At 38.2% G+C, this 23,035-nt stretch overlaps 1 protein-coding gene across 2 annotated transcripts in view; it reads left to right on the top strand.

Moving 5' to 3' along the window:
• Positions 1 to 22,940, top strand: part of mgat4a (alpha-1,3-mannosyl-glycoprotein 4-beta-N-acetylglucosaminyltransferase A) — a 35,145-nt gene extending 12,205 nt beyond the window's left edge. The window contains exons 2-16 of one of the 2 annotated variants that reach the window (XM_007555468.2): positions 4,706 to 4,873; positions 5,527 to 5,667; positions 10,106 to 10,239; positions 10,352 to 10,398; positions 10,520 to 10,633; positions 13,085 to 13,160; positions 14,415 to 14,529; positions 15,357 to 15,487; positions 15,577 to 15,684; positions 15,783 to 15,857; positions 15,962 to 16,080; positions 17,346 to 17,424; positions 17,747 to 17,807; positions 19,510 to 19,622; positions 19,750 to 22,940. In XM_007555468.2, coding sequence (XP_007555530.1) covers positions 4,706 to 4,873; positions 5,527 to 5,667; positions 10,106 to 10,239; positions 10,352 to 10,398; positions 10,520 to 10,633; positions 13,085 to 13,160; positions 14,415 to 14,529; positions 15,357 to 15,487; positions 15,577 to 15,684; positions 15,783 to 15,857; positions 15,962 to 16,080; positions 17,346 to 17,424; positions 17,747 to 17,807; positions 19,510 to 19,622; positions 19,750 to 19,776 — 1,508 coding nt within the window. In that variant the 3' untranslated portion in view covers positions 19,777 to 22,940. Of the gene's footprint in view, positions 1 to 4,705; positions 4,874 to 5,526; positions 5,668 to 10,105; positions 10,240 to 10,351; positions 10,399 to 10,519; positions 10,634 to 13,084; positions 13,161 to 14,414; positions 14,530 to 15,356; positions 15,488 to 15,576; positions 15,685 to 15,782; positions 15,858 to 15,961; positions 16,081 to 16,184; positions 16,613 to 17,345; positions 17,425 to 17,746; positions 17,808 to 19,509; positions 19,623 to 19,749 lie in introns of those variants that run through there. The other variant, XM_016673104.1, reaches the window with a different exon arrangement.
• Positions 22,941 to 23,035: the final 95 nt, after the last annotated feature.

The raw sequence follows: 23,035 nt of genomic DNA, 5'->3' as shown, positions 1-23,035 counted from the left end.
CAAGTTGTACCAAAAACAGCTATGTTCTTACTTGAAACATACTTATTTGTCTCAAAACTCTTTCACCTAAATATTAGTAATAATAATGATACTGCACTTAGCAATTCAGAGAATTAATTTAATTTTAAAAATTTGCTGTATTCAGACAGCACATCACCAGTCTTACTCAACAAATACAGCTGCAATCTTCAATAAACTAATTTCTAACTCACTTTGATGATTTAGATATTTGCTGAAGCTCAAGGTTAACGTTAGCATTTTTGCTCTCTGTTTTGATTTGACTTAAAAACGCTAAAAGCAGAGTTATTCAATGGGGCTCTCCAGTCATTTATGAACACAAAACTTACAGAAAAGTAGTTCTCCTGACTCGGACGTACTGGGAGCTGCAGCAGCCAACACTGCCTTTCTTTCACTACGAAGATTACTTCTGAGAAAACTCTTGCTTATCTCAACAAAGTGGAATGCAAATGTTGTCAGGGACTTGGACGCCGATCATTTAAGGTATTGTCTTGATCAGGTCTGAGACGTTCCTAACATTTCACATAATGGCTTTACTTTCTTTTCTTACTGTGTCTAAAAGTGGCGCGACGTTTACGAAGTATGAGCCTTAGATTAAGGAAGATAAAAGAGCTAAGCTTTTATCTTCCTTAAGATAAAAGCTTAGCTTTTATCTTAAGGAAAAAAGATAAAAGCTTGTCTTCACAGACAAATATGAGTTTGTCTGTGAAGACAAACTCATATTTCTGTCATTGCACAATACCTCAGGTGATGTTATTTTAAACCCTGGGCTTAGAAACACTATGCTTAAGATAAGAGCTGAATGGAGGTGGTGACTGAATTAACCAAGAAACCACATTAAGGCAAGATTATATGGGTTTGAGCAAACCTATTAAACGTCAAGGGGTAGCCTAAATTGACCTCACTGATTACAGCACAATCAACTTAGCCCAGTGGGCCCTTTTATATGACAACATATACAATAATTTGGCCTGACTTGTGAGTTTAAGCCCCTCATGCTGATTTTGTGCTTCATTAAGAACAGTTTCCCCAGCCACTAGAGAAACCCTCAAATAAAAAAAAAAATCAATGCGGCAAACATCATGAAAATGCACGTACTATCCTCCATTAAATCCAGAGAGGCCTAATTAATGAGCCGGTGAGGAGTTTTAGTTACACAAGAATTTAATATTTTTTTGTTTTTGAGAGCAGCGCTTTCATCAAGTGTGGACGTGTGTGTGTGTGTGTGTGTGTGTCCAAGCCAGAGTATGCGACTTTGATTCAGCTCGTTCTAAAGGCTAGCTCCTGAGCGTCCATTTACATATCTGCCCCCTCATTCCTCCCACATGTCTCCAATAAAATATGCTGGCCAAAGGAATCGAAGCAAAAATACAGCAGGAAAGAGTTTTTTACAGTGTTGTCCTGTTACAACCACATCATTTTTAAAGATTTAATGTTGTAGTCAATATATTGTAGAGCTTTTTCTGACTGCAAGTGCAGCTGCAGGTCTTTGTGAAAAATCTCAATTGTATCTAGTGCTTAACTTTGACTAGACCATTCTAACACTTGAATAATATGCTATAAACTTAATTTCTCCATTTTAACTCTGGCTGTAGCTTTAGTAGTGCTGCAACTGACAATTAATCTAACAGTCGATTATTCTGTCATTTATTTTGACAATCGATTAATCAGATTAAAAAAAAAGGGACTTTCTTCAGATTTTTCATTTAACCACACTAGCCTTTTTTTGTACACAATATTATGAATGCATAAAAATGTAAATAACCTATTCCTTTTTAAATAAGAGAACATTTATTGCCTTTAGTGTACACTTGATCATTTGTAGAGAATTCAAAAAATACTTATAGCATAAATATGAAAACCTCGGCCCTTTATGCTTGAGGCTAATCTGGTGATTATTATATTTTTTTTGATTAACCGATTAATAATTGGATAGCAAAAGGAGCTTAGTGGACTTGTTTTTACTGAATTTGAACCAGGTGAAGCTAACACTATGCCACTTGCCGAGTTCTGGCTAAAGCGGCTTTGCAAACAAAGTTGTTTTCCTCTTAAAAACAAATGTATACTATTTTTGGTACAGTTTTGACTAAATTACTGCTCCGAGGGTGGGGATCTTTCAGCTTTTTTTGAGTTTGTATACTGCAGGAGATGATTAATCAGTTACTAAATTAGTTAACGAGTATTCCAGTTATTGATTCATCGTGATTAATTTGATTAATTGTTTCAGTGCTAATCTTTTGAGGCTATTCTTCTCCAACTGGAAGGTGAACCGCTCCCACGATCTCTAGTCTTCAGCTGCCTGTTTATTTCACAATAACTTTATATGTAGCTTCAACATACACTATAACACGCTGCTTCCCCCCCCGCTGTAGCCATGTAATACGTCTGTCCACAGCGAACTACTTCTTTACCGTGTTTTTGTCTCTTTTGCTTGCTTTCTGACTTTTTTCTCACTGTAAGAGCGCAGGTGGAGCTTCATTTCAGCAGCATCCTACAATTAAAGGGTTGGGAGTGAAGATGAAAGTCTTGTATGTAGTTTGAAGTTGCCCTTTCCTTGAAGTCTGGGCCAAATCACAACATCTGTGTGAGTCTTAGAGACCAACATTCAGGGGTGAATAACAAGCTTCTGTGCAAAAAATCAAAAAAACAAACTAAAAAAATGAAGAAAACCAATATTGTGACCACAGCGGGTGGACAATGGCTTATTTAAGAGAGTGATGATGAGGGAAAGATGAAGGGATCCAGGGCTTTGTTATTGTGACCGCACTGTTAAAGGCCACTCTAAAGCTGAAAGAAGGAAGATCAGAGACTACCCAAGCCCATATCACACCTTCTCAGCATGCACTGACAACCACAAGTCGGAGAGGATATTGCCCATCTGTATTTTCAGGTCAAGTTTATACTTCTAGTGCTGCTGGCTCCATAACTTTCATTGTTTTCAATCCTCTAAAGTTTCAGCAGCCTGCCATCTGGCCTTACGCTGGTCCTTTCTCAGCTATGCTCGCAAACACTGTGTAGGTGCATAGAGTCACTGTTCCTGCAGTTTGAGGAATAGCATTTTACAATGCAGTGACTCCTAACAATACAGACTTGTACTGAAACCCCTCAAAACATGGGAAAAAAAAATGATGCAACACTTACGGAATGCTGAGTTTATCGCAGATTGGCCGAAAAATTAGTCAAAAAGTATGTTGCGGTAGACCCCAACTTTGCTGCTGTTATAAACTTGCACACAACTATTCCTAGTTTTACACCCGTCTATTTTTTATTTAAAAAAAAAAAAACCCATTGACGGTGTTTTTAAAGTCTCACTCCCCATTTTTGTGTTAATAAGTTACACATTTTATATACCAGTCTGTGGATGCAAAAACAAAAAAAAAGTTGTGCCACTCGTGCTCTGAATGAGGTTTTTGCTGCTTATTTCCATATCCAGTCAATAGGCATGGCTGCCCCACCCCCTGCCATCCATACACTGAAATAAAATCTTGTAGAAAGTCCTGTTTTGTGTTTCTTATTAAAACACTTTCCATGCAGCCAATAAAAAGTTGTTCTTTGCTAACGCAACCACCATAGATTGAGACAAACATGAAAAGCGTAGCCTGTAAATTGGTCAAATCCGGACTAAAGTATTCTACAATGATTATGGTTGCATTAAAAACGCAGCAATCTTTAGGAAATATGGGAGATCTTTTGATCTTAATGCTGCATAACAAGTAGTTTTGTGCGAAGTGGGCTTTGAGCCATGTGTTTGGAAAAAGAAGGAGGAGTAGTTCATGCTGGACGCCGTTCATGCTACCACCGTGAGCGTATGCCCATTGTTTGCTGTTATACATGTGCCTTGTGCAGAGTGACTGTCCAGATGGTCAGTGATATTCCTAAACAGGATTTTTTTTTTGTTAGCATGTGCAGCTTCTAAATTACCAATGAAAGGCGTGTGATTGGAGGAACGAGTCCTGTTAATGTCCTCTGCAAGAGATTGCATTGTTTTTATGAGGTGAAACAATGGCCTTACAGACTGCAATGTCACACTGTTTATAAAAGATATTCATTTGTTGCAACAGCTATGAGAAGACTGAAATGACTGCATCCTTTTTTGTGAACATTGTGTGTCAGTTTTTGGAGCTTTGTGAAACATTTATTTCTTGACTTTTTATGAAATTCGGCTCGATGCAAGATGAAACACGACTAAGGTTTACCTTTTCGTCTTCAGAAATCCAGATCTCATTGTTCCATCTGTAATACTCTTGCACTCCTCTGCTCCTGCTGCTGTTCCCTTTCTCCAGTGCTCATAAAAAGCATTCACCCATAATTCAACCAAAATCCAATTCAGCTTCTGTTTTTTATACCCTGTTTGTTCTAAAAATAAGATCTGTGCTCCTCCTCAAACCGAGTCTTAGATCTGGTTCTGTTCTCCCCAAACTTCAACCGCTGTTGCATGAAATGCAGAGAAAAAACACCCAGTTTACTCGGAGTTTGTCAAAACATAGACATGAATGCATTTAGGGTTGCAGGGCCAAACGTCCAATAAATAAATCAGGATTTGGAGCGGCTAGATACACCAACACTGCTAAAAAAAACATGGTTTTAGTCTTTAAGCCATGTTTTTCTCCTTTTCTTTTTTTCTCTATGCAAGTTGTCACCTTTAAATGCGTGAAGTTTAATCCACGCAATTTATTTGTCTTTACAGAGAAGCTGATCGCCTACCAACGGGAGTTCCACGCTTTGAAAGAACGGCTTCGTGTTGCAGAACACAGGACTCTGCAGCGTTCGTCTGAGCTCAACCACATTCTGGAGCAGTTCAGACGGGCCATCGCCGAAACCAACGGCAGCAAAGATGCGCTCATCAGCTTCTCAGGTAACCGAGGCCTGCGCCTTGACGGGCATTGTCCTCAACATTGTTTGACTCCAGTCCAGCATTCCTTCTTGTACTGCTATCTTTATGGAGCTAATTATTATTTCATCACAATGGTGTGAATAAACATCGATTAAGTCAAATAAAATACGTAAAACCCACTGAAAGCAACTAATTGTCAGACTGGCAGCAGTGAAACACCCCTTATATCTAATAAGTGAGAGATGGATCACCTTGTTGAGCAGGATCCTTGTTATGGTGACGCACTAGCTAATTTGAAAATCTTATTCATTAAAATCATAAAGCTTTGATAGAAAGTCTTTTTTGTAATATGACACATTAACAAGTTTTGTTTTGCAGTTTACTTAAGTTTAATATTACTTAATTAGCTCTTAATGGGGTCAATTAAAAGCATTCTTTTTTTAAGTCATATATTAAATATGACCAGATTTTACAGCTGACAGCTGAGAACTACGTCACCAGCATTTTGCTTTCATCCAGCTTTCTGCTCTTTTATCAGCCAGTGATGACTTATGTGATGTTTGGTTTTAATGTGATCTCTGTCTAAACAATTTGGCCGTGTGCTCATAAATCCTCTCCAGTTAGAGCTCTTAAAATAGCTCACCGTCAGCTGCTTTGTTCGGCCGTGTTTTCAGATGAGACACAGAAACTACTGAAGGAGCTCACAAACAAGAAAGCTCTCCAGGTGCCAAACATCTACCACCACCTGCCTCACCTCCTCAACAATGAGGGCAGCTTGCAGCCGGCAGTCCAAGTGGGTCTTGGACGCACAGGAGGTAAGAAGTGGATTTATACATTGTGCTTACTCGGCATGAAGTTAACTTTGCCAACTTTTAATGGTGTTTCCCCTCCACACCCCCTTCTGTACAGAGAATGATTAACAAACACAGTAAAACCCGCCGACATCTTTATCACACCAGGGAGATCCTCAGGTCTCAACATGTTCTCAGGTTGTTACTTGTTCACAACAAGTGTCCTCGGAGGATTTAGCTTTCTAGACGGATATTTACGTAAAACATAACAACTTGTAATTAAAATTATAATTGTTTTCCTCTTATGTTCTTCCCAAAGAGCGTTGCAGCAAAACTTTTTACACTGATAACATAAACCGAATACAAGAACCTCTTAAAATTTATGATGCAGTGAACCCTCCTGTGGAGTATTTTTTTTTTTTCTCTCTCTCTCTCTTGCCTGCATCAGTGTTTTTTATGAGCCAGCAGTTCTGCACAATGTGTTTTTCTCCTGGTTGTTGGGATACTTTCAGTCTGTTTTCCATCTATTTTGCTGCTGATTTAGCTTTTATCCTGTAAGCTGCATCATACTCCATATGACCTCTTCTGCATTTAATTCCTATTAAGAAGTGTCCTTATCTTGCTTTTCGTGCTTTATGTGTGCACTAGATTTAAGGCTGAAGTAAGCTTAAGGTTTACATCATCCTAATGGGCCTGTCCCATTTTAATCGTTAAAATTGAGAAAATAAAACGGACTCTAAACGGGCAGCAAAACGTCAAGTCAACTGTAACTATTAATGAAAACAAAAGATGAAGTCTCTATATTGTTGGCATTTTTTTCTGCCGTATGTAAAATGTGGCCTTTTTAGGCTTTTTTTTTTTTTTTCTTTCTTTCCTTTTACTTCCTGTTCTTAGATCAGGGAACTGTGATGTCACTAAGGCTCAGCCTGACAAGATTTCTAGGAATTAGCTGTTTTTCTGGTCTGACCAGTTGTACAAATACTTCTCGTCAGCAGTGTTTTGAGACTATTGCTATCCTCAGAAGTGAAAGAGAATGCCTACTCACTGCAGCCCTTTGCATACGTGCCAACAGCTTTCGTCTCTGAATTATGCTCAGTTGGGTTTATTGCAATGCACGAAGCGGAGCTGCAGCTCCTGGATTAGGTTATGGTGGGGTCACAACTGCTGCCTGCAGATTTTCCCCATCAAGTCTAATTGATTAAAATTTGAAGTTTTACACGTAATAATATAGTCTTAGTTCTGTTTTTATGTCATTGTTCCTTTAATGTAGTTACTCTCTGCAAACCACGACATTCGACTGGTTACACTAATCTTCAAGGAATTTTTTTTAATGATGTGTGGCATGTTCTCTTTTTTTTTTATATACATCTTCTCACTGTACCAGTAAAGCTGGATACATGACATTGTTAGTTGCCACTGGCAACCTTTCCATCAAGATACCAGCATTGCATCTTAGAGCTTAGAAATCTATCTTATCTTGGATTTCTTGTTTTATTGCCGGTCTGTGAATGTTTGGCATTGGGTTATTTATAGCTGCACGATTCAGGATGCTAGCCAACTCCAAATTTAACAATGCTGATGAAATAACAGTGGGCGCAGGGACTTCTGAGACAGATCTAGGTGGGCATTCATGTGCCTGTCCAGATATTCGTGGTCTCAGATGTTTCTCTCTATTTAAAAATGTGACAGGAAAAAGGAAGACGTCACCCCACAGCCTACAGTGTCTGCTCAGCTTGGAGACACTCAGATTGGACGAGAGTCGGAGTTTCCAGTCCCATCGCATGATTACTGTCATTCACTGGCGTCTCACTTACTAGTTCTGACAACTATGACTGTGATGGTGTGGACTCCAGATTTTTATCTCTCCTTTGGTGGGCAACTTCTTCGATCACAAGATCTGTATGTCACAGATTCTGACTTCTGATTTTAGAAGGAAAACACTACAGCAGTGCTGTCTGCTGAGAAACCGCATATTTGCATCTTTTGTGGTTTTGTTTTCTCATTTACATCTGAGATTTTCTGAGGTAAAACTTGTTTGGTTTGATGTTTGAGTTTCAGGATTTCAGGGACTGTGCCACCTCACTTCATTGATCTGTAAATGGACAAAAGCTCCACAGAACTCGACAGTGTTTTACAAGCTTATCTAAAAACATATGGGTTTGTTTATGGTGTCCCTCAAACCCTTTCACCTGACTCTTCCACAACACCAATACAAACCCTTCCTTGAGGCACTTTAGTTGTTGACAGATGAAACTAAGGATATGATGATGCATATTTTAACAATGCCATCACTATTGTGAAACCAGTTAGTCACAGCAATGCCTGTGGTTACAGTAAAGTAGCTCTTCCACCACACCCCTCCTCACACCTGCTTATCACCTGAGTAAACTGACTTCCCTACTCAAGATCGTTAGAGTTCATTTTAATCCCTGTCATAATAGATTATTTAAAAAAAAAAAAAAATCATTGACCAAACGGGAAGATGACGTCACGATTTGAAAGACACAAATTCTGTTACAAGTGCTTTTTTTTTTTAATTTAAGATCTCTAGTATGTATTGTAAATCTAAAGCTGCATGGCAATGAGGTTTACTTAAGACAGTAAAAAAGTTGTTTTTATTAGTAGCATTTTCCTTAAATAAATGCAAATCATTTCTGTTCCATCATCTAATGTAAAATGTTGATAAAGTTTTAAAAATTTATGATATGCTACTACATGGAGGGTCTATGGACTTCAAAGTTTACTAAAATACTTTTTACCGTTTATTGAGATGATTATATAAAAAGTAAGTGAAGATAAAAGTAAAATGTGTTGTTTTTAGGCTATAAAGCCATTACTCTGTGTAGTCGGTCTTGCAAACACAAATATTGCTTTCATACCAATAAACCGTCAATTTCCAGTCGAGTTACATTTAGCAGTGCAGTTGAGCTGCTGAATATTGTACAACAATTATCACAATTTATGTTTTTAAAATGTAAATGTGGCATTCCTGAACATTTGACGGGTTCGATCCTTATTTTACCTGCTGTGCATGGTTTTACACTTGTATCTTTCTTTTGTTTGCTTGTTTTATTTTTCGTTCACGCTTCTTGTCTCTTTTTATTTCACACTACATAAATTGTATCCATAGTGTCTGAACTAAAAACAACACGTTCACACTCATTTTCAATAAATGATTGAACGACATTTTTGCAAATCACTGGAAACTGTACCAACCACTTGTTTTCAGAAAAAAACATGTAGCAAGTTGTATATATATTTATATATATAATTTTTTTTCCTCCTGCCTTCTGGTAGAGTGAAAATGACAGCCCAGCGGAGCGGAGCAGGCGAGCTGATCAAGGGACGAGGGGCGGTGCAGTCCTGGAGTCGGTCCTGCTGCACATGCATGCATTATCCCTCCTTCATTGTCTGCCATCCTCCCCGTCACTCTTGTCTTTTCTCCTTCCTCCCACATTCTCCTTTCATCCTCGACCTACTTTCTTGGTGGTGGGTGTCGCTATACAACATGGAGCTCAGTGTGAAAAACACAAAAGCAGAACTAGGACAGATTCTCCACGCTGCACAGATCACTCTGGAGAATTGCGCCCCTTCTCAATCCGCTGTGCTGCTCGCTCATGCTGCACCTCAAGTTTTGTTGCGTGCTTTTACTTGGGGGGGGCCCCATGTGTCCACCGAATCGGCGGAGTCAGCATGTTCCCGCTTTAACCGTCCTCCGCCTGCACTATCAAACACACACACACACTCACACATTCCATATTCATATCTGCAGATTGCTGCCCCAATAAAGTAAGTAATTTAGAGCTGTTATCAGCTCTTAACCCTGGACAACCTTACCTAAGCAAAACATTGACTTTTGTGTAAACCAGGCAAATTCTGGTGAAGCCTTTACCTGTATGATTAAAGGGACAATACTATACTAATACCTCAATACTATTTATTTTTGAGTATTTGAGTTGATGGATTGCTTTAGATTGCTGTGAGGCAGCAGCTAACGGGCAAAGTTTTATTTATATATAGACTTGTTTTCAAAATTTATATAAGCTATATGTCATAGTATTTTTCAAATACAATATTGTCTTATTTTAAAATCTGAATATTGTCATAATGTAGTTCAGAGGATATGAATCTTCTGTTAATTACATCTCCCACCCCCGCCCATTGAACCATATCCATACTCTCTCTCTCTGTGGGAAAAACAATGCCAATAATCAAAAATATTCCTTTTTTATCTTGTGACATTGTATCTTACAAACTCCTTCTATTCGTCATCCTTCTCTATGCCATCTGCCAGTCTTGGCACGAATTGCATTTTTTTTGTGGATCTAGATTGACTTAATCTGTTGTCGACTTTCTCGCTCTCTCTCTAAAGATTATTTGTTTTGGCCCACTCAGTTGCGATGAATCCACTACCCCTGTGGTCCTTTCCTGTTTCTCACCTCGTGGTGTATCTTTTCCTCAGTTACCATGGTGATGGGGATCCCCACAGTGAAGCGAAAGGTGAAGTCGTATCTGTCGGAGACGCTGCGTTCACTAATAGACAAGCTCTCACCAGAGGAAAAGCTTGACTGTGTCATCATTGTGTTTGTTGGGGAGGTGAGAACTTGAGTGGTAGAATAAAGCTTTGTCAGAGTCGAAGGAAAAAAAAAGCAAACAAAAAAACCGTACTGCGTGGGTGTAATGTTTCCTCCTGGTGTGATCTCTGCAGACGGACCTGGACTATGTTCACAGCGTGGTTGTTGGCCTCGAAAAAGAGTAAGTGCACTTTTTTTTCCTTCTTTTTTTGCAGACAGCTTTTAAGCTCAGAATACTAACATTTGTACACAGCAACCCACGCTTCATGTCTCATCTGTGTCCAAACCGTTTCCGTCATTAGGTTCTCTACAGAGCTCAACTCGGGTTTGTTGGAGGTCATATCCCCACCGGCCGCCTATTATCCTGACCTGAACAACCTCAAAGAGACTTTTGGAGACTCCAAAGAAAGAGTCAGGTAAAAACGCATTACACAAATAACAAGACCTCAGTAGATATGCTACGTTAAGCTTCATTACTGTACATAAGGCTTCTAAATTATTATGTAAACTATCAAAAAAATGTCTAAAGATTGAATTGTTCGACTTTAAAAAGAAAGCAAGGACAATCTAAAGAAAATATTTGGTAATTATGCTTACACTTTAAGAAAAGTCTGTTAAAATCAAAAGTCACTGGGAACTGATTAATAGCATAGTCAAGAGTTTGATTTAATATTATTAATCAAACTTTTTGTTTAACAATGTGAATATGTTGAACAGTATACTAATCCACCAACAAATGTCTATTTCTAATTCTGTTCCACCGCTACCATAGAGAAAGTGGAACTTTTTCTGAATAAGTAAACCGATTTAAATGTTTAAACTTTAATCAAAATTTAACTAATCTCCCAGGAGTTTAAAGAAAGGGCCACCTAATTCTCCACGTCAGTATGAAGTGTAGACTTTGAGAGAGGAAGAAATAAAGGGGAAGGAGCGATTTAAAGTTTCCAAATCACCTTAATATGTGATTTTGAGGCATCAGACATCCATCTTGGCAGAAGACGTTAAGTCCCTTTTGTTGGCCCAGATCTTCTCTGTTCAGCTCAGAGTTTTTGCACAAAAGTATTTCAGGTGCTTATCCAGGGTTTACGCTAGAGACAGTTTTTAACTGGATCTGTAAAAGAACTAATTTGCTTTTCTTCCACCCAAGAGCCAAATTGGAGCCTCTTCTTTATAAAAGTTTCATTCGGTTAATGCTTGATCCTTCCACTGGGTTTTTGTGAAGGATTACAGTGCATAGTAAATGTTTATCTACACATATTATAGTACTTATCCCAGTATCCCTGCAAGTAGACACCATAATATCCCCAACTTAGCTTATAGTAACTTTTTTTAATCATTGCTTGAGAATGTTTCACAATCAGCTGATTTCTCATCACAACTTTTATTAGTACAACCTGCTGATATTAAAAAGCCGACATTGTTAATAGTCTGAATCAGAAATGGAGTTCATATTTTTGTTGTTTATAATCAGCTGTGAGTGTAGGTTTATATTGCACTTTGACCTGCTTAAACTCTGTGGAGTCGGTGGAGTCATCAAGTTGACCTGATCAGCCAATCAGGAGATTTTGGTAATTTTTGTTAGTCAGCCAATAAGAAAAAGTAATACTCTTATTAAATTGCTACCACGCTCTTTAAACTCAAGGGAAATATGTAAAAAAGCTATTTTTCTATATAAAACTATCTAAAGACCTCAGATGGTTTTCCGTTTACCCATGTATCTTTTAAGTGAGTAAAAAGACTGAATTTACCACTTAAAATAATATTTAGATTTAACTAATCATGGATTATATTGAAAGCTCTCCGGATTTTGAGTTGAGCAAAGTAGGATGCACATTAGAGCTTTGATGTAGTAATGAGACAAACAGTTTAAAAAAAACAAACAAAAAAAAAACGCTAGACTTGAAGATTTATTTTGAAGACAGCTGTTAAATGTATACAAGAGGTCAGATCTCTGGTGTTTGTTTTTGTGTGTACAGCACATATCGATGTTTCTTCTGCTTCTTAGTAATAAAACACGCTAAAATACTGAGTTAAATTTAGTTTAACCAACGCTCTGATGGAATGTAAAAGAGCTGTGGTGAGGATTGCAGAAAAAGTGGAGAGATGAGTCAGGGGAACAGGGAGGGGAGGGAGTATGTGATGGCTTTTAGGTGGCTTGATGGGGCGCTTAGTATTCCACAGGCATTTGTCAAAGTCAGATCAAGGTCATCAGCAGCAGCACTCTGTATCGCTGTCTCTAAGCAGGGCTCCATCTGATCCACCGCGCTTTATCTTCTCTTTGTAGTTGAATTGATTAGAAATCTGTTTACAGTGCAGTGCAGGCTTCTTCTATGTATTCACATAATAGCCTTCAGGAGCGCCGCACTCTGTGTGGGTGTTTGAGTGCGCAGACGTTTCAGATTGCATCTGGTGATTGTCACATTTTCTGTGTTTGCATCTAAATTAGCTAAGAAAATACTTTGGACTTTCAAAGTTGGAATAAGTGACCGTCCCTGCTTACTGGTGTGTTATGAGAAGGCAGGCATGCGCATTTATATGTAACAGAGCTTGTGTAGTCAGAAATGCGTCTTTGACAGCTCCCACACAGAAACACCTGCAGTCCTCTGTGAGCAGTCTTATTCCCGACCGCTACATCATTTGGATCAAACAATTAGTGTGGCAGCTGGGGTTTATAAATTATTCAAGCAGAGTCTGCTCTCGCAACTTTGCGCGTATACCTGGAAAAACACTTTTGCTTTGTACATGTAAAGCAGTCTGTCTGACACGCACTTCACAAATGTAAGACTCCTTAACATGCAGGAGGACGGACTCAGCTATCATGGGTTGATTTTTATGTTTGTGTTTCAATGACTTCTGTTTTTATTTAGATGGCGAACGAAGCAGAATCTGGATTATTCCTTTCTCATGATGTATGCTGTGAGCAAAGGGGTTTATTATGTCCAGGTATGTACTGGAATTTTAATGCAGAAATTTCTTCAGTGCTGCATTATGTGTAACAGAATGCAGAACAGTCTCAATTTGGTATGTTTGCTGCAGCATGGAAGTAAACAAAACACACTTAAAATGTATCATCCGAAAAGCTTTTTTGTCACTTCACACTGAAAGGTAAAAATATTACAATAAACCTTTGTGTGTAAATATTGCATATCAAGATGAGTGTACACTATTTATGACTCAGCCATTTTACCAGCAACCCTGCTAAAGATGTGTGAAATGTATTTTTTTAATATTATTTCAGTCGCGTAATGAAACGCGACTGAAATAAAACGTGTAAATAGAATCTCAACACATTTGGTGGGGAAAGAATCACATGTAAATGAAAATTTATGCCAAAATACCCTCAGCTAAAATCAACAGTACTCTTGCTTTCAACACTTTTTACTGCCCCAAAAGGACACACCTACTTCTCTTTAATTCAGATGAAAAACACTTTTATGCCAAAGGGAATTTAAATGTTGTCTTAACTCGTATCGATGTTGTGGGGAGGATCTCGGCTAATGCTCGACTATCATGATGAAATGACGCATGAAATGATTTTGCTAAAATATTTTTTATGTTGGATTTCCCCCCCCCCCAATTTGTAAATGTACATAAATTGAAGATTTTTTTTTTCTGAATATCTTTAGCATGAGATATTTGTGTTACTTACTACAAGTAAAAAAATATTTCTTTATAGGCTAACAAATCTTTAATAGAGGAGAAACTGTTGTAATGTGTAACCTAATGAAACCAAACAAGAAAGCTGTTTTTTATTTCAGAAAATTAAAAAAGGCAGTCATTTCCTTTCCCTCAGCACTTAACCAGTGCTTTTTAAGATGGCAGTGATTTTCTTACCATAAATCTCTTGGGCTTCTCCAACTCTTGTCTGATGTATTCTAGGCACGCTGTTTATGATCATGATGACGTTAGAAGAAATGTTGACAGAATTTTTTCTGTGTTAAAACTTCCTTTCTCTCTCGTCCATTAAATGTCGTTTCTATCTGCGCTCATGTGGAAAGAGAAGAGGTATTGTCATGAGAAAATATTTTCAGCTGTCTTAGTGTAACCTGCTAGCTTAGTGTAGTTGTTTCCTAGCTCAGCTCAGACAATGTTGATCAAATAGGAGAGCTCCCATCCCCATTAAGGATAACCTCACATTAATCTCACACAGTGTGTTTCTTTTCTGCTATTTTTATCATTCTGTGTTGCTTCTTTTAGCTGGAGGATGACATTGTGGCCAAGCCAAACTATTTTGCCACTATGAGGAACTTCGCCCTGCAGCTGTCCTCCGAGGACTGGATGATCCTGGAGTTCTCCCAGCTTGGCTTCATTGGTATTACCTTCTGTCAATCAGCCTCAAACAATTACCAAACAAATGCAGTGTGCTATTTCAACACTATTGTTACTATCTATTTTGTAAGTTATATGACAATATAATGGAATTTGCAGATATAGCTCATTGTGACGGCACTGCAAAATTACTAAAATTCAAAATGATAAATGCTGTCAATCAATAAGATAAAATTAGTCAATAAAATTATTATTAATTCCTAGAATAAGATGCATATTTAAATGCAGGTAATGACTGTGGGTTGATCACAACACCAAGTCTGAAATGAGAACTTCAGACTTCCGATCACAAGAAAACCAACTATTGCACACAGTAGCAACTATAATGGCTGCTGGTTTGTTGCATCTCAAGTCTTTTATTAAAAAAAATAAATAAAAGTAGCTCACATTGAATGTTTTTAACAATGAAAATATAATTTGTAAATCCTTAGACCAATATACTGTGTTAGACTGGAGATCTGTACAGGATGTACCCTGTATTTCACCCAATCAGTGTGAGCTGGGCACCAACATGAACTAAAATATCAAACCATCATTGCTGCATGGCTTTCATGCCGGACTGCTGTTAATATTTTTCAATTTATAGCCTGGCACTTATTCATTTTTTATTACCTTCTAATCTGTTTTTATCTCTTCAATAATTTGTCAAAGATCCCAAACAAACTCTGATGATGTTGTATCACGTTGGAAGCTTGTTGGCCTCTGTGATTCTTTCCTGGGTTTATCACATATCAAGTAACTGGTAACTTATTACCAACCTTCTGTGGAGGAACAAGAAACATTTCTTAAGTCATTTTCTCGTTCTTACAGGAAAAATGTTCCAGGCTCCAGATCTGAACCTCATTGTTGAGTTCATCTTTATGTTCTACAAAGAGAAGCCTATCGACTGGCTGCTGGACCATATTCTCTGGGTCAAAGTCTGTAACCCTGAGAAAGATGCGGTATGTCCTGTCAATAACGAACAAACAAGAGAGTCAACATTGCAGGGATTAATCTCATCATTTGTTGCTTTTTTTTTTCTCTCCTCCAGAAACACTGTGAGCGGCAGAAATCCAGCCTCCGCGTGCGGTTTAGACCCTCGCTCTTCCAGCACGTTGGACTCCACTCTTCTCTTGCTGGAAAGATTCAGAAACTCACAGTGAGCTCTCGTGTCCTGACCGTTGTTGACGTTCAGAGTGAGGGGAATCTGTTTCCTGCGTATAAAAACAGTGGTTTCCTTTCTGTCTGCGTATGTAGGATAAGGACTTCCTGAAGCCGCTGCTCCATAAGATGCATGTTAACCCCCCAGCAGAAGTCTCCACTTCCATGAAGGTAACGCTCCACAGGTTTTGTAACATATGCTCTGTACTGTTGCCAGTTAAATCATGTTAAGATTCATTTTTTATGAGTAAATGAGTTTCTTTTGCGTCATGCAGGTTTATCAGGGCCACACTCTGGAGAAGACGTACCTTGGAGAAGATTTCTTCTGGGCTATCACACCCACTTCTGGAGACTACATCCTCTTTAAATTTGACAGACCAGTTAGCATAGAAAGGTAAGGAGCAAGCATACACCGTATGTAGGGTGCTTACAGGCTAAACATTTTCACACAGGCACACGCAGAGAGCTTTTCACCTATTTTTCTTCTCTGTCCTTCAGTAAGTGTGGCTCAGCTTCGGTGAGGATGTATGCGTGTGTGTGTGTGCGCGTGTCTCTGGAGGTCAGGGTGAGCTAATCAGAGCGCTCTAAATTCAGCATTCTCAGGCTGCTGCTCTGCAGTGGTGAGGCAGATAGGAAGGAAGATGGAGAAATAGAAGCAGGTTAAAACCAGCCTGAGAGGACAAACGACCAAAAACCCTTTGTTCATGTTGAAATGAAGTAAAATAAGGCTGCAGTTGTGAAAACAACGCTACAAGTACAATGCTCATGCCTACGTGTGCAACCGATCTTATCCACCGATCTCATCTACCTCTTCAAAGATCTGAAGATCACCGAAAGAACTTCCGCTTGTCGACGAAACAAGTTTGTATTGTTTCACTGGTTTTAAACACTTTTTTAAAAAATATAAAATAAAATTGAAACATTGAGGGAGTATTGTATCTTAATAAATATCTTAATAAAATTGATATCGGCCAAAAATCTGAATTTTAAAGATTGGTGATCGGGCAGACAACTACAATCAATTCACTCCTAAATATAACAACTAAAGCCATCCAAATAGTGAAAGGAAATTGTTTCAAATGTAATGGGATAAAAAGTTTATCTTTAAGGTTATAATCTTGCAACCTTGCTGCAATTTTTCTCTGGTGTGTCTTGGATTTTTTTGAATATTTCAGCTGTCTAAACCAAAGAGGACGTTGCGTTAATAACATTGAGAAATGTTTTGAACATGAAATCTAAAAACCACAAGCTTTCATGCCTTACACAACATATTTTGCCTTGCAGAAATATTCCTAATATACCAGGTTCATTTGACTTGAACCTTTTTACACGCTGTCACATTGCTGCATCAACCTTGTCTGTATTTTAGTCCATCAAAATTTCAAGTCTTCCGTTCAGTCACATTTGGATTTGGATTTGGAGTTAAGATTAAGGACTTTTTCATATTTTTATTTGGGATAGAAAAAAATATGAAAACAATGCATAATTTTACCATCCTCTACTGCTTTGTGTTGGCTTACTTTTGCAAGGCACTGAATGCCTTAACCACATGATGTATCCAATTTCATGACATACAAATGTTGGTTGGACTGTCTTCCTGTTGAAGACATGCTCATCCTCGGATGCAAATGTTAAAATAATGCATGATTTAATTGGCAGGTTCCTGTTTCGCAGCGGAAACCAGGAGCACCCGGGGGACAAGATTGAAAACACCACAGTGGAAATACTACCTTCATCGGTAGGGAAACACCACACACACACGCTCGTGCGCGCGCACACACACACACACACACACGCGCACACAGTCCATAACTGAGAGATGTGCAAAAGTCTCTGATTAGATTACATCGAGTGGTTGCTCTTTTGGACGTAGCGTATTGATTTTTGACAGTAGTGAGGGTGATGACAGAATCACTGCTTCTGTCACTTCGGTCGGAATATGTAATTTACACATTTATTGTAAAACATTTAACTTGTGAGCATGCCAGGTGCTGTTTAAGTGGTATGTCAGTGACACTTGAATTTGTCTTTACATTTTGTTTTCTGTCTTTCAATGGTAGGAAAGTGGACTGCAGACCAAAGAGAAGTACAAGCGAACTGAAGATCGCTTTTACAGGATTGGTAAGAGCTTTTAATGTTTTGATTCCACAGAGCAGTAGCACAGTTATTGGTTCCCCAAGCCTTTCTTTTAAAGAGAAAGTGCCTGACTTAACAGAGCTGTTCCACATATTCACCTTTTCTCATTCTTAGCTTCATTTGACTTAAAGACACAATTCCAGATAAAACCCTGGTAGATTTGAACAAACTCTACATGTTTACTCTTATGATGGAAGAACAGAAAAGTTTTTCTTTTCCCTGTTATCATTCCCAACAGAAATGAGCCTCCTGGGCTATCATATTTAAAGCCAAGACGATCAAGAAGTTGTGGATTTATAATGAAATGATTCACTAAAGTCTGATCAACTTAAAGTATCAATAGTTTTAGTTAAATAGCTTTCAAAGGTTCACTTTAGCTTACCGATATTTCTGCTTGTTGGTAATAATGAGGGAAAGCAAAAAAGTTGGAAATTAGTTGATGGAAACGTGAACATCATAATGATGATGTGACACCAGGAAGGTGTTTGTTTACAACCAACTAAGTAACTGGTTACATTTAGCCGTGTGGCTGTAATTAAGTACAATTTATGTGTACTTTGTACTTTTTGAAGACTTGAACTTTTTCTTTTACTTGAGTAAAGTATTTTACTCTTATACATTTGAAATCTTGTATTAATGAGGAAAAAATGAAATAAACAGAAGATTTTGCAAATGTGTGTCTTTAAAATACCGCACAAATATTTATGTTGTATGTTAACATGTTTTATTTTTTTATTTATAATGCTGTTCTTTAACTAAAAACAGTTTCATACCGATATCTCCTCTTTTATTTTGTAAAGTCTACGAGTGGAACGTTCTTCTGCTCATAAAACTAATTAACTTTTACTTAAAGTAACATTTTAATGAGGTACTGTATATTTGTATTTGAGTACTGTATTTTATGCACTATAAGGCACACCGGATTATAAGGCACATAGAATAGATGCTACAGTAGAGTCTGGAGTTACGTTATGCATCCACTAGATGGAGCTGCACTAAACGGAATGTCAACAAAACCGTCCGACTCCAGTCGGCGAGGAGAGCCTTCCGCGATTGGGCCGGACGATGGTCACCTTTCTCAGTTTGCGCACAGTATGTTCGTGGAGAACGTGGCGCTAAATGACCTGCAGACAACCTGATTCTAGACGGTCGGTAGGTCAGTAGGTCAGTCAAACTTTATTAACAAACCAGCGTTCTGACAACTATCCCAGCATGCACCGCGCTCTTCTTCTTCTACGGGCGAAAATGAAGTCGGCGGCTGCTTACCGTAGTTGCTAGACCTGTTGTGCTCAATATTGGTTCATATATAAGGCGCACTGTCGGCTTTTGAGGAAATTGAAGGTTTTTAGGTGCGCCTTATAGTGCGGAAAATACGGTACATTTTAGACTGGTGTCTTGTATTTAAGTAAAATTGGTCAAAGTAACTACACTTTTACATTAATATATTACTTTTATACTCTTCCCACCTTTGTGTACAACATGTGATACGCCTTCTAATTTTCCTCTGCATGTTCTCTGCACAATTTCCTTATTCATTTTTTTGATAATTTGCAAGATGATTGCTCTCTCCGCTCTCATCAGTTTATAACTATGACTCACATTTTGCCCCTGGTTTCTTGCATTTTAAGTATTGTTCTCAGTCAGTGAAGATGGCTCGGGTTTAAATGATTTTGTATTGAACACTCAGGTAATTTTGAGAAAGGTGTGGCAGAGGGAGCGGTAGATCCGGCCTTCAACCCTGTCATTGCCCTTCGGCTTTCCGTTCTGAAAGACTCTGCAGTGTGGGCCATCCTCAGTGAGGTAAGTCAGGTGTCCAGGTCACGACATGTTCAACTTTTTTTTTTTTTTCCAGATGTGAAGCCCCTCTTTGTTTCTGCCTATTCGGGCGAATAACTGAATGAAAAACTGGTGTGCTCTCTCATTGCAGATCCACATAAAGAGGATATCTGGCTGATTGTTCTGCAGGAGACACATGAATCACAGCCCCTGGAGGGCCAAAATCTCCCAGACTGCTAATGTGGGGTCTCTAGTACCTAGCAACCAGCAGAGAAGTGATTAGAGCTTAGAGTTGTCTAAGAAATGCCAGCTCTCTGTCCCCGTTCTTTCTGATTTGCTTTGTTTTTGCTTCTTATTTATCGGTTTCTCCCCTCTCTTTCTCCACGACTCCCCACACTCTTGTGAACTCCACTTACTTTTGAGAATGGGAATACTACTGTCTGCAATCAACAGAGGGAGGGTGTGAAGACATCTTCTCGCAGCAGCTCGGACTCTCAAAGTGACTGTGTTGCTGAGCAGCTCGGAGACCAGTCAGATTAGTTGCTGGATGAAAGAGGCCGAATCTTCACAGGTGGAGAGAACCAGTCCACCTGGCCGGTGGTGGAGATGCTGCCAAATCCCTCAATTACTCAATGCTGCCACACCTGGGCGAGCGGGGGCGTTGCACTGTCTCTAGTGCCTCAGCAAGCCCAGCGATGATCAAGAATGTCTACGTCTCTAAAGGCCAGTTGTTCTCCGTTCCGAGCAGAAATGGTGGAGGTCTACCCTCCAACACGTGACTCTAGATCAACAAACACCAGCCCAAACAAATGTCGTTTTTTTTTTCTTTTTCTTTTTTTTTTTTTTTTTTTTTTTCTTCACTGCAATCAAACAAAAACCGGTCCCGTTGTTACACTGGTGAGCTTATTGTCTCATAATCCATCTGAGTGATATTTGACTGTAGGGCAGCCTAGCGACCCATGAAGCACCTTGACGTCCAGCCTTTCTCACCTTTTTTTGTCTGACATGCTGTTTGACCTTGAGGTCAGTTTATAGTCGACTAACTTGGACATTAGCCTGGCAACGTTTCCCCGAAGAAATATATTGTTATACTGACATTATTATTATTATTATTATTACAGCTACGATTGACGATCTATGAAGTTGACTTAATTTATTGGAAATAAATCTTTAATTTGTACAAGAGGTAAAATATATTTTTATTCTAAGAGATGTTTATGGTAGTTACGAGTCTGTTTTTATGTACTTTTTTTTTTTTCCTTTTTAATCTGAATTGCTTCTGTGCATCCTTATATTCATGGCATACAGACGCCTTGTTGCAAAGTCCCGAATTGCATTAATTTTAATTGCATAGAAACCTGTTTGCAGGGTTCCTACGCATTAAGGAAACTCTTAATTCACACTCCATGCTTTTTAACAAACGTGTCGACTTGTGTAAAATTATTTTTCTAGAATCTTCTATGCTCCACATTCAAGAACATGAAAATGGGACGTTTTGAAAACACAATCGCAAACACTATCAGTCGCAACCTTTTAAGATAATAAGATAATGGTGTGCTGTAAACCTTTATTTCAATAATTTATCAGGCTAGAATGAGAAAACCAAGAAGGTGATCTCGAAGTCTTGGTTTTGCTCTTTGTAAGGAGTTGCTTAGCGCTCTGGAGTCTATCGAGATAATGCAACTGTCGTAACAAAATAAGCTTGAGGATTTTATCTCACTATAATGAAACGGTGACGCTAGTAGTGCATCTAAAAACGCCCAAACCATTTTAGTTATACCAACAAAACTAATTTGAGATTTCAATTTCTGAAGATAAAGTGATGAAAATTATCAAAATATAATGACCTCGAGGTGTTGGTGTCTCAGTATGAAGAGTTAAATGCTTGTTATCCTGAGATAATGAAGCTCGAAACTCAACTTGCCTGATATCTTGACATGATGAGCTGTAAAAGTATTGTGATTTTAATATTGAAACTAGCTAAATGTAGAGAGGATTTAGCTGTCACAATAAAATCAAGTTTTTATATCCGTGCTTCTCAGATAGCTCCTGTTGCCATCAAAAGATGGGCAGTTGGATTCTAATACAGCTTTACTGTACTTTACTAAAATAAAACACATTTTCTTTGCCGCTTTTTAATATTTGGAGCACACCAATACTAAACATTAAATACTGTAAAGGAAAATGAAAACAATCTGACCTTGGTTAAAATGGCCAGAAATCGGTTAGGCTACTAGAAAACTGATGTAGAACATGTGGAATATTGAAATATGTGAAGTGTAGGAACCCTGTTGTTGTAGATATGGGTCTAAAATAGGAAAAATGTGCCTTATAACACAGTTATCTTAAAAAATTGCCCCAAAATCTTTATAATCTGTTCCCTCTTGCCTAGAAAGACATTGTATGTTAATATTTAAAAATAAAAGTATAAACTGATGTCAAAGAGGATCTTACTGTTGTCCAAAATTAGTGAAAGAGGTAGTTTTATTAGCTCATTCTCTGACAATAGCGATATTTGCACTGCTTTATTGTTTTTTTCTCTTTTACTTTTTTTTTTGGTTTAAATCACACTGTCCTCATTGTACCTCACTTTTCACCTTCACGCATCTTTTTAACAAATTCAACCATTTCTTTTGTCAATTTTTAATGGACAGGATATGACTACTGATCATTAGAGTGCACTTCTGATTGTACATACATCTAAAATATATATTCTATCTCTTTTTTTTCCCCGTTTGAAGTAGTTTCTTTTTACATTTTCATGTTTGTGGCCAACTATCTCAGTGGAAACTTTGTGAGACTTAACTGAACTTATGTATTGGTGATTGTTGCTTTCACTGTTGAGGGGTTAGTGAAGTGCCTTTAGGTGAGATTGTTTTCTAATGGCTCTAATTTTTTGGCATATGCTTGTTTGCATTCATGACATGTAATTTATAAACATTTTTGTTTAAATATTATTCTAAAATGGGTTTTAACCCAATCGAAGTATGTGCTCCGTCCAGTCTCGCTAGTTCATCTTTTAATTTGGCAATCTGGGCACAGTAATGTTTGGAAATGACATTTTCCTCCTTCCACAATGTTTCCTCTGCTTTCATAAACAAAAAAATGAACACATGTAAGGGAAGAACTGTCATGTGATCTTTGGGATTTTCCCCGCTCCTTTTTAAGGAAGCGGGACAAACCATTAAAAAAAAACAACACAAAGGACATTCACCCAATCACCTTCAATGCCCATCAGTTTATGTGCCTTCATCGTGTTCATGTGTTTGCCTGACTTTGGTGATATTTTTGGCATCAGTTTTCCATGAACGTAAATTTTAAATAAACAACGGTTCTGGTTAGAAGTAATGGTCATTTTTGTGTTGTGATTTTGTTCTCTCATCACTCATCCCACCCGCATTGCCAGGTTTTATTTAAAATGCTAATATTAACACACA

This window comes from Poecilia formosa, unplaced genomic scaffold, assembly GCF_000485575.1.
Source record: "Poecilia formosa unplaced genomic scaffold, Poecilia_formosa-5.1.2 Scaffold70, whole genome shotgun sequence".
Taxonomy (NCBI): domain Eukaryota; kingdom Metazoa; phylum Chordata; class Actinopteri; order Cyprinodontiformes; family Poeciliidae; genus Poecilia; species Poecilia formosa.
The sequence above is the reverse complement of the archived record's forward strand: the minus strand, read 5'-3'. Positions and strand labels throughout refer to the sequence as shown.